The following is an 11,559-nucleotide window of genomic DNA, read 5'->3' on the forward strand; positions in this document are numbered from 1 at the left end:
GCGGAGCGCGCGGCGGCGGCAGACACGAAGGGGCATAGAAATCGTTCTATCCATGACCGATCGACCTGATATTCTAGTCAACTGCAGTCTGTATCGCTGTGGGGTGTGGGATGAGGACGATTATTGGTCTGGAAAAACAAGGCCAGACCGGGAAACTGGGCTATTGGGCTTGTAGTTTGCTGGTGCATATCAATTGGGTATAGACAATTAAGCGATTATCTCCGGCCATTAGCGCCTACTGTGAACAAGACATCATGTAAAATCTTGGAGGGGGCGAACCATGGGGGGGTGCAGCCCTGCTCGCCCCCCCCCCTTGCCTCCGCCCCTGCTCCATAGGGTGACACCAAGGGCCCCGACCCTAGCGCCACCTCGACCTCACTCTTGTCCTCTCCTTCCGCCGCTGCCATGGGCGCCGTCCATGGTGGCAGCGGGCTCTGGTTCCAATGGTTGCCCGGGCGGGTGGATGCAGCAAAGATCCCATGGCGCCGCTGGGGGGCGGCTAGGGCGGAAGGTGATCACACACTGGTGTCTTCCCTTTTTTCTTCATTTCCCCCATTTTGTACCATTTCATCCATGCTTAGGATTGTGGTTTCACGCAAATTGACGTCTTCCAAAAGGGCTCTCAACCATAATTTCTTCAATTGAGCAAAAGTGTCCTCAAAACCTTAGTCAAATTTATTGATAGGACACTAATACAAGTACAATTTTAGATCACTAGATCAAGACCAAAGTAGAACAAAAAAAAACATAACCCATTGCATACCTAGAGTTTATTTCAACCACACCCCATATGCTGGCAAAAATAACCCCAGGTCCTCCTTAAATACCCCGCGTAGGACATTGTTTAGAGTTGGCTTTTTGTTAGATTAAGAATTATATATTGCAAAGAGAAAGAGTTAGTTTCCTACTAGGCTAGACATAGTTCCTTTTTTCAAAATCGGGTTTGCGCATAATTCGCTAAAACATGCATACTTTTCTCGTGCAGGATCCGTTTTCAATGTATGATCACTCAAATTATTTAAGAAAAAACACGTGCATCTAAAATATTTCACCATAAAATTAAGGTAAGGCGGCTGCCCTAACTTGGCCTATTGGGAGCTCTGCCCCTGGTTCTCTACGCTTCCATCATTTACACCACGTCTCACTAACAGCCTTATGTGTTATGTGAGATGCATTAGAAGTTTCATGAAACAATGGCATCACCTCATGTTTAATTATACTATGTCATTATGCATGATAGAATTCAGCTGGAATTCCGTCTGGCGCAGTGGCGCTGGGTCTTTATTCTTTACCATCAGGTTCAAAACTTTGTTAACTACTTCCTCGCAGAAAGGTTGATCTAATAGAGCATTATTCTCAGCAGATAATCTCTCACCGTACTCATGCGAATAGACTAAACATACTCATGTTCTTCAAGCTTCATGCAACTCTCTATGCTGCATCAGATGGAATGTTGAACTGAGCAATTGCAAAACATCATCGTGGTGGAGCAACAGAAAGTGCATGCCATACTATTAACTACTCGTGAGGACTTTCCGATGTCTCCTATTCTCAACCCAACCTCTCTGTGTTGTTCTTCCATTCTTTTTTTAACGGTTGGTGTACGTAGGAGTTGCTGATCAGAATGATTCTTGAAGATTGGGGATAACACACCCAATATATATAGGTGGTGGTATATGAATTGTGAGCCGGCCATGCTTCTAGCCGCTCGGCATTTATCTCGGAACGATTCTGTGCTAGTACTTTTTTACTGAAGATCTTCCTGTTAACTCAAGTTCAGTGGGTCACAAGTCACAACGCAGTCGGTCGCTATTCACTTGATTCTGGACGCCACAACGTAATCCTACACCTGACGATGGATATTGTACATTTATAAAACGCCTGCCGAAATAACATAGCAGGTTGTTCTAAGGCTGGTGCCAATGCACCACTTCACTCTAGCCTGCCACGTCAGCTTTTTCCCTCACTCTCACCCCACTCTCACCCCACGGTGCCAATGCACAGGTTATAGTGCCAGCTTTACTTCTCTTTCCTCCACGTCAGCTTTTCTCTCTCCTCGGCTCAGCATTTCTTTTTCAGATTACAACAATATAAATAATGCAAGGAAATTATTTTATTGAACTAAAATTGTTACCGATTACATCATAAAAAAATTACATAAAAATTTGAAAAGATTACATAAAAAATTGAAAAAATTACATAATCTAGGAATTAGCCCACACATGCTCAATCAAATCATGCTGGAGCTGTGTATACATCGGTGACTCCCTCATTTCGGTGTCCATCTGAATCCTGGCTGCTAGGCTTGGTGGTGCATGGTGGTGTATTGCAGGGCCGACATTTGAAGCAACTGTCTCATAGATGTTGTCCAAATTTGTACCACGCTCATCGTCGATGATCATGTTGTGCAGAATGACACATGCACGCATGATCAATCCAAGAGTACGCCTCGAGTAGGAGCGTCCCGGAACTGCTAGAATGTTGAACCTAGCCTTCAACACTCCAAAGGCACACTCGACATCTTTGCGATGCGCTGATTGAGTAGCAGTGAACACTCGATGCTTTTCACTTTGTGGAAGAGTAACACCTTTCATGAACACCGGCCAGGAGGGGTAGATGCCGTCGGCAAGGTAGTAACCATAGTGGTACTCGTGTCCATTCACCGTGAAGTTCACTACGGGTGCTTCTCCCCTAAGCACATCAGTGAACAACGGCGACTGGTTGAGTACATTGATGTCGTTGTTGGACCCGGCCACTCCAAAAAAGGCATGCCAGATCCAACGATCATACGACGCCACAGCTTCTAAGATTATGGTAGGGTGTTTGATGTCTCCCCTTGTGAATTGACCAGCATGAGCCACTGGGCAGTTCCTCCACTGCCAATGCATGCAATCGATGCTCCCTAACATGCCCGGAAAGCCACGCTCCTCGGCTTTCGCTAACAAACGCTGAGTATCCTCCACAGTTGGGCGACGGCAAAACGTCTCCCCGTAACAGTCAATGATGCCTTCACAGAATCTATCTAGACAATCTGATGAAGTTTGTCTAGCTAACTTAAGCCACTCATCTATCGTATCTGCAGCGGCTCCATAAGCTAACAGACGCAAAGCCGCAGTACACTTTTGTAGGGGAGAAAAACCAGCACGGTTGAGAGCATCAACTCTTTGGGTGAAATACGGAGAGTATTCACCCAATCTATCCACAATGCGCAGAGAAAGGGATCGCCTCATCCGATACCTTCGCCGAAAGTAGCTCGGAGGATAGTTGCAGTCGTCGGCGAAGTAGTCCTCGAAGATCCGATCGTGGGCACTCAGACGATCACGCCTGATGAACTCTCGGCGGCGTCGACGTCTTGGCACCACCTCCTCGTTGAGCATCTCCTCCTCATACTCCTCCTGGAACTGCTCGATCATATCACCCTCCATTCCATCGCTCGAACTGCTGCTAGACGAAGACATGGCGTTGAGAGGAGTGGAAATTGAGAGTGGAGCTGATGAAGTGAGGTGTGGAATGAGTGAAACTATATGGGGGGTATTTGTAGGGGGTTTTGGCATTTTTTCAGGATTTTTTGAACCCCAACGGCTAGCTGAGGTGGACGAATCAGATCGTGCCACCTCAGCTAGCCGTTACACACTACCGCCCGCCTCTCGCCCGCTCTCGCCCGCCTCTCGCCCGCATCTCGCCCGCCACTCGCCCGCCTATCGCCCGCTCTCGCCCGCCCTCTCGCCCGCCCCTCTCTCGCCCCGCCCCGCCAACGCTGCCGCCTCGCTACCGCCCCTCTCTCGCCTCCCTCTCGCCCCCAACGCAGGCGTTAGCCGGGCGGGAGCAGGCGCTACCGCCGGGCGCCCGCACCGTCGCCTGCCGCTGGCCTCTCGCCCCACTCCCGCCTCTCTCCCGCCCCGACGCCGCCGCTACCGCCCTCACTCATGCCTGCGTTGGCACCAGCCTAAAGGCAAATTGTATGTTGAGCTGTCACACCTCTTTTAGATATATTTTGGTGTAGGAGATATTAAAAAATAGAATTGATTCAGAATGTATCAGTGCAAGCACCAACTGTGAGAGCATCTCCAGCCGCGTCCCCCAAAGCGTCCCCCAAACCGCGCCGGATTGAGCGTTTGGGGGACGTGTTTTGGTCGTGCCGCCTTTGGGGGACGTTGCTCCCCAGCAGCGTCCCCCAAACGCCGCCCCCAATCAAGAATTCAAATTTTGCATTCAAAAGAGATTGTTCCCGCCGATCAGAGTAGCGGCGATCAGAGTAGCGCGATCAGAGTAGCGGCGATCAGAGTAGCGCGATCAGAGTAGCGGCGATCATATTACAGACCATATAGTGCATGCTAAATTAGAAGAAGGGGTTGGTCGACGGCGACGTATCCTGAGTCGACGCAGGCCCGTCGATCACGACGACCTCGCCGCGATCTGCCTGGTGCTATGCATACTCCGTCTCCTCCACCGCCGTCAGGTAGGCCGATGATGGTGTAGTTGCAGCCGGCTCTTGCGCCGCAGTTGCTGCCGCTGCCGCTTCCTGGGCCGCCGCGTCGGCCGCCGCCATTTTGGCTTCGATGTCGTCGAGGATCTGGCCTTTGAAGAAGTTGTGCGCCACCCACGTCCGGGGAGACATTCCCTCTGTCAATGCTCTCAGCAGGGACATGTCGTCCCTGCGTTTCTTGAGCTCCAACTTCTCCTCTTGCCTCTTGAGCAGCTCCGCCCACCTTTCGTCGTTCTTTTTGGCGCGGGAGAGAAAGGTCGAGGAGACGTCCGCGAGGCATTTCGTGATCGACGCCTGCGTCTTCTCACCCGACGCGGCGTCGGCCAAGGCGGCCTTGGCAGCCTTGTTGCCAGTAGGACGCCCTGCCGACGTTGCCGATGGCGCGTCCAGATCAATGGCGTCCTTCCCCTTGGACAGCGACAGGCGCGTCAACCGCCATTCCTCATTCCCTTTGAGCATGCTATAGCAATGCATCAGCGCGAACGGCTTATGCCCATCCGAGTTCCTCGCGTAAACCTCCATGGCCCTATCAAACTAGCCAAAGGAAGCGGAATCATTTCATCGAACGCAATGTAGGCGCTACAGATTATGGAAGAAAGAGGCTTACCATTTGGGAGAGGTCGGCGCCGCTCTTGGCTCTGGTCAGTAATTCCTGATGGTATCCATGGAAGGAGTTCACCGACGCCTGGATGATGGCCCATCGCGTCGACATTGCCTTTTGGCTCCTCTTCATTGTCACTTTGTTGTAGTCGCTCTTCATGAGCTTGCGCTCATCGAACTCGGCCTTGATTCTCGCCCAATACTTCCCGTGTTTTTGGTTGGCGCCGATGATGGAGTCATGGCTCACCGTCGCCCACGACTCACACAGACAAAGATCCTCCAACGCCGTCCACTTGGGGCCTCGTGTGCCCAACGCCTTCTTCTTCTTTTTCTTCGTCACGCCGTCCGCGTCGACCTCCACGAGATCATCGTCACCGGCACCCTCCTCGTCTTCTTCCTCGCCGCCCTCTTCGTCCTCGTCGTCGTCCTCGTCCTCCACCCCGTCCTCTTCATCCTCCTTTTTCTCAGCACCCTCAGCACCGGCACCCTCAGCACCGGCGCCCTCGAATTCGAGCGTCCCCCTGCGGCCAGTGAAAGGGTCGCCGTCCGCACCGGGTCCTGGCTCGCGCTGCTCATACGCCGGGGAGTAGAGGTTGTTGGGGTTGAAGCCGCCGTGCGGCAGCGCATCCTGGTAGTGCGGCGACAAGTTAGGCGTCACGCACCCGGGAGTGGGGGCGTCGTTGTAGAAGGCGGATGACGACGGAGAGAAGACTCCCGGAACGTACACAGGCACGTTCGTACTATATGGGCTCGCGTTGGTGGCGGCGATACACCCGACCATTATGTGGTGGTGCTGGCGCGCCGCCAGAGCCTTCTTCTCCTGCTCCGCCGCACTCCGCCCTTTCTGCTCCACCGTCGACATCTTCCGGCGCAGACAGTCTTCATGCCACTGATCATCGGTCCATCCTTCCGGCTTCTTCTTCGGGGTCGGCGCCTTCCGCGGCTTCGCGAATGACGCTTTCGCCCCTTTCGTCGCATTGCCCGGCGGCTTCTTGGCCGCTTTCTTGGCCATCTTCTTGGGGGCTACCGGCGGCGTCATGGAATGGGGAGAAGGTAGCGACGGCGGGTGGACGGCGGGAGGGAGAAACGAATCGGCGGGGGAAAGGAGAAATGAATCGGCGGCGGGGAAAGGAGAAATGAATTGGCGGTGGGGGAGGCCAGAAATGCGCGGCGGGATAGGCGCGATATGGCGGGAGGGGCGGGATTTGGCGGGAGTGGGAGACGATTTTTCACTGGGCCGCTGATGAGTCGGCCCCGCCACTACCCGCCTCGCTTTTCGTTGTGTCCGGCGTCCCCGGTGCGTCCCCTGTGGGACGGGGACGGGCTCGGGGCGCCGGACACCGTATCGGGACGCGCCGGACAAAAATGGGCTTTGGGGGACGCGGCTGGAACGCATTTTTTGTCCGGCGCGCCCAAAATCCCTTTGGGGGACGCGACTGGAGATGCTCTGAGCCGCCCCAAATCATTTATCCTAAGGGCATCTCCAACGGGACGACGTATTTTGGACACAATTTATGTTCGTTTGCGTTGAACACGGACATAAAAAATGTTCACATGCGTCTGCCCCTTCTCCAACGGTAGAGACGTATTTTTTAAACCGCAAGAGCATGCCATGCATGATTAGGGAGGAGAGGGAGGAAAAATATTCTATTTGTGGCTAGGAATAGCCAGCACATGGGTCTGCCCTACATTAAAAAAAGGAGAGAGAGAGGTGCATGCAGATCAAACGGAAGCACAGACGCATTCTTGACGCATATTTGGTCTACGTTTGCGTCAGAACGGACACTACAATCATTTTGCGTCTAGCTGCTGGAGCGCGTTTTTTATCCACGCAGACGCAAACGGATTGCGTCGTCCTGTTGGAGATGCCCTAAGCAGTAAGCACATGTGCAACAGTTCAAGTTTGCACCAGCTACTGCCATATACTCCATTTTGGTATATAATAAAATAGTGTGAAATAATTGTCATCGGCCAATCGATATGTGGAGCATGAATGTTGCCCGACACGGAAATGAGTAAATTATTGGGTGCACGTTATGAATGTTAACTTGTATAATAAGATGGGACAACTACAAAAAAAAAAGTATCGTCTACCGTACGCTAAAATCCAGCCGTCAAAGATGTGTTCCCTCCTGGACAATAGAATTCAAACGTTCAATCTATATGATTTGTCAAAACCTTTGGAGCATGAATGAAGCCCAATGACGAAAATGAGGAAATGGGGTGTATAATCTACTCCATCTGCTATCACGGTAGTGGCTCGTGAGTCGTGACTTATCGGGAGGCTTCCTTTGCGTCTCATCAGTGGCGATGAGAAGGGTAACAGATCGAAGCATTAGGCAATGGCATGTAGGGAGGGGTTGGCATTGGCGGCGCATCTCCTCTTGAGCCGAATCAGGGTGGCATCAGACTGTAAACATGTCATTCGCAGCCTTGAGGAAGAAGGAAGAGGGCTCCTACGGTCATATAACTATGGAGCTTAAAGCAAGGACAAGTGAATTCCAAGAGGTCCAATTTGTTCACGAGAGCTGTTCATCGAATGGCGACGCGCATGGCTTGGCAAAGGGTACGGTGTCTATAGATTTATGTCGTCATGTGCGGTTCCGAATTCCACCCGATGGTGTTTTTTTTACGAGGAATTCCACCTCAGGATGTTTGTATGCACTATGATTTTATTTGAATAAAAAAATAGGCTTTCATTTCCCCCTTCCCCCCTCTCTCCTCGCTACAGTAGTTGGGTAGGTTTTCCCCTGCTTCGGGCTGGGCCAATGCCCTCATCAGCGGCCATGCCGCCGGGGAGTGGCTGAGGCGAGGCCCTGGTCGTTGTGTTGTATATACTAGGTCTAGGGTTTGTTGTTGGTCCTTCGTGGCGTATGGGAGTAGAGCACCAGATCTTGCTGGGCAGATCTTGTGCGTCCTGCGGCCGAGCTTCTTCATCGTCATGCGCTGGTGGCGAGCGCAGCCGTCGACGGAGAAGAACATCCCAGGGATCTCCGACGATAAGGCCATTGAGTCTAGCTTCTGCATCTTAGACATGCTTCCAAGGTGGAAGGATGAGATGCAGAGCTTGGACGCGTCTGCTATGGCTCGTCGTCACCACCATCCTCTCCGTCTGTCTTCTCCCCAAATCCGTGGCAGGTACTTGGGGATCTATGGCAGGTCAATTTCTTTGAAGTGGTGCTGCCGTGCCTCTACTCTTCTAGTCCAACTGTTGTCTCTGTTTTGCTTCGATTTCTTGGGCGCCATGGTGGTGATACAGATCGAAGCGGACACAACAGCTGTTGTGACTAGATGGGTTCGGAGTTATGGAGCCATATCATCCTGGAGCATCTTCTCAGCGATCAAGTTCTGGAAGCTGAAATCTTTGGCTAAAAAGAGCCGTATCAGGCCGGAGATGATCTCCGGCAAAATTTCAACCTCCACTGGGAGGCCCTTTTGGAGTTCAGGCGTTGAGGGCTTAGTCCGACTGGAGAAAAGTGGTTCTGTCCCCATCTCCAGCCATGGCTGCAGCGAGCTGAGCTCCTAGCTCCGCAGAGGGGAAGAGAAAGGACTTGATTGCTTTTCTAGATTTTCCAGTAGGGTCTTTTCTACAAATGTCAGGGATTTATATGTAATTTCTGAATTTTATGGGGTCCTTTGTAATAGTTGTGTACTCCCTCTGTTATTGGAATGAAAAGGTTCTGGGGCTCCGCTGTTCAAAAAAAAGAGTTCTTAAAAATAAATCTACCCAATCTTTTGGCCAACCACCAGTCAATTAGAGCGGAGTTGCAATTGCAAAGCCTTCCTCATATATAAACGCGACTACGCCCGATCGATCGATGGGCTACTTCACTTCATACTCCGCACTGATCAGCACTTAAACACGGGAGGAGAGAGCGAAATGGAGGCCAAGACGAGGAGCCAAGAGACGGCCGCCGACGAGAGCACCCGGCCAGCGCCGCCGGCGCTGCCATGGTCGGCGCGGCTCCAGATCTTCGCGCTCAGCGCCGCCACCGACCTGGCGCAGCGCAGCAACGGCACCGTCAACCGCTTCCTCTTCAAGCTCGGCGACAGGCAGACGCCCGCGAGGCCGAGCCCGGACGCGCTCGGCATCCGCTCCAACGACCTCATCGTCGACGCCACGCGGAACCTCTGGGCGCGCGTCTACTCCCCGGCGGCGGAGGCAGCCGGCGCGGGGGCCCTCCCCGTCGTCGTGTACTTCCACGGCGGCGGCTTGACGTTCCTCTCACCGTCGTCCTTGCCGGTGGACGGCATGTGCCGCCGCTTCTGCCACGAGCTGGGCGCCGTGGTCGTCTCCGTCAACTACCGCCTCGCGCCCGAGCACCGCTACCCGGCCGCCTACGACGACTGCGAGGAGGTGCTCCGCTACCTCGGCGCCACGGGGCTCCCCGCCGACATCTCCGTCCCGGTCGACCTCTCCCGCTGCTTCCTCGCCGGGGACAGCGCCGGCGGCAACATCGTCCATCACGTGGCCCAGCGATGGACTTCATCGTCTCCTCCCTCCAGCAACCCCGTCCGCCTCGCCGGCATCATCCTTTTGCAGGCGTACTTCGGCGGCGAGGAGCGCACCGAGGCGGAGCTGAGGCTGGAGGGCGTGGCGCCGCTGGTGAACATGCGCCGGTCGGACTGGTCGTGGAGGGCGTTCCTGCCGGAGGGTGCGGACCGGAACCACCCGGCGGCGCACGTGACGGGCGAGGCCGGCCCGGAGCCGGAGCTGCAGGAGGCGTTCCCGCCGGCGATGGTGGTCGTCGGCGGGCTCGACCCGCTGCAAGACTGGCAGCGCCGGTACGCCGCCATGCTGGTGAGAAAGGGGAAGACGGCGCGCCTGGTGGAGTTCCCCGACGCGATCCACGCCTTCTACGCATTCCCGGAGCTCCCCGACGCCGTGAAGCTCGTGCAGGAAATCAAAGCATTCATGGCCAGCTACGCGTCCGTTCACTGATTGCTCCGCTAGCTGCTTGAGAGACGAGCTCGAACTCGCGCGCACGTGTACTCACTGCTTCGTCATAAATGATCTGCCTGTGCGCCGTTCTGTGAAGAAGATGATCTGAACGAACTTATGTGTTGTGAACTTACTGATGAATTGCATTTTGATTCGATTTTTCAACGTTGAGACGAAGTGTCGTGCGGATTGCGTGCGAGCTGCCGTCTGAACTTGTGGAGATCAGATGGAGAAGATGATCTGAACGTGTGACCATGACCATGCCTCCTTGCGCTCTCTCGAGGCTGAACAGAAGAAATTAAAGAATACAACTTGCATCTGCACCCATCTCTATACTTTTTGGAAGCTTTGCGTGTGATGTCTGAACGGAGAGCTCGAAAACCAGAGTTTAGGCTGTTTGACCCATGACGTGACTACGTGAGATCTGAACTGAAAATTAAACAATGCAACGCGTGACCGTCGTGCGCCAGCCACCCACACCCTCACCAAGACGCGGCCACCAAGACACGTGACCTCCTATCTTGGCGGAGTTGGAACACCATAATTTTAGACTAATCATAGTGGGAGTAATATAAGATAGTGTCATGCATATGATACTAGTCTATGTTACTATGTTCATAGTGGGAGTAATATAAGATACTTATTGTACTAATTACCTTATACAATCTTGGCGGAGTAGTAGTATCATGCATGATTGTATTAATTATCTTATACACTCATTGTACCTTGAAAAGTGTGATGTTACGGTAACATAGCTAGTTACCACAACCTTCTGTTTCTTCATTTAATGTCATGACATGTCATTAAAATGCTTAGGTGGCAATTCATGTAGTTCTATGTTACTATCCTAGTTACTCTCTAAGACTACTCATAGTAGGAGTAACTAAGGTGTTCATAACACATCTCAATATTTTTCATAAGATCCAACCGTCTCCTGGAAGCAAATTTGGGGCACATGAGCACCAGTGCTCTCAGTTTTTAATATTTAAAAGCTGAATTTTTGTATTTCAAAAAATCATCACATTTATTCCATGAATACATACACATATTCTGAATATTCATGCAAAATTCCGGTAGAAATTGCATTGTATTTTGAGCTACAGAAAAAAAAAACAAATTTGTGGCTACGTATAGAGGTATATATTTGTCAGAAATTTGTCTTTTTTGTATAGCTTAAAATATAACATATTTTTCTTCAAAATTTCTAACGTACCTTCAGAATGTTTATATGTATGTGGGTATTTAATTTCATATTTTTTAAAATCCAAAAATATGATTTTTAAAAATCAGGAGCACTGGTGTTCATGTGCCAAATACACTTTTCGCCGTCTCCTCTATTTTTTGAAGGTGTTCATAGAAGTTGGATATGCATATGTGCATTTACAGGTATGAATATATGCGCGTGTATATAAATATCTGTGTTTGTATATAAAGAAGCGATAAGATGTGGGCATCTCATCTTGCAGGATTCTGAGCCGATTCGTCGGGTGAGAAAGAAACTGCATGAAGTGGCAGTTCTTTTAGCTGGGCC

The 11,559-nt window shown here is 51.8% G+C and overlaps 2 protein-coding genes across 2 annotated transcripts; one reads left to right on the plus strand and one right to left on the minus strand.

The window, feature by feature from the left end:
- Positions 1 to 2,138: 2,138 nt before the first annotated feature.
- Positions 2,139 to 3,458, minus strand: LOC139835459 (protein ALP1-like). Its single transcript, XM_071825312.1, has one exon. It carries the CDS (start codon positions 3,456 to 3,458, stop codon positions 2,205 to 2,207), a length of 1,254 nt encoding a protein of 417 aa, XP_071681413.1. The 3' UTR covers positions 2,139 to 2,204.
- Positions 3,459 to 8,894: 5,436 nt separating this feature from the next.
- LOC127331898 (probable carboxylesterase 18) lies at positions 8,895 to 10,199 on the plus strand. The gene has a single exon (XM_051358125.2). The coding sequence runs from the start codon at positions 8,967 to 8,969 to the stop codon at positions 10,026 to 10,028; it is 1,062 nt and encodes a 353-aa protein (XP_051214085.1). The 5' UTR covers positions 8,895 to 8,966; the 3' UTR covers positions 10,029 to 10,199.
- The last annotated feature ends 1,360 nt before the right edge of the window (positions 10,200 to 11,559 follow it).

This window comes from Lolium perenne, chromosome 2 (genome assembly GCF_019359855.2).
Source record: "Lolium perenne isolate Kyuss_39 chromosome 2, Kyuss_2.0, whole genome shotgun sequence".
NCBI classification, from domain to species: domain Eukaryota; kingdom Viridiplantae; phylum Streptophyta; class Magnoliopsida; order Poales; family Poaceae; genus Lolium; species Lolium perenne.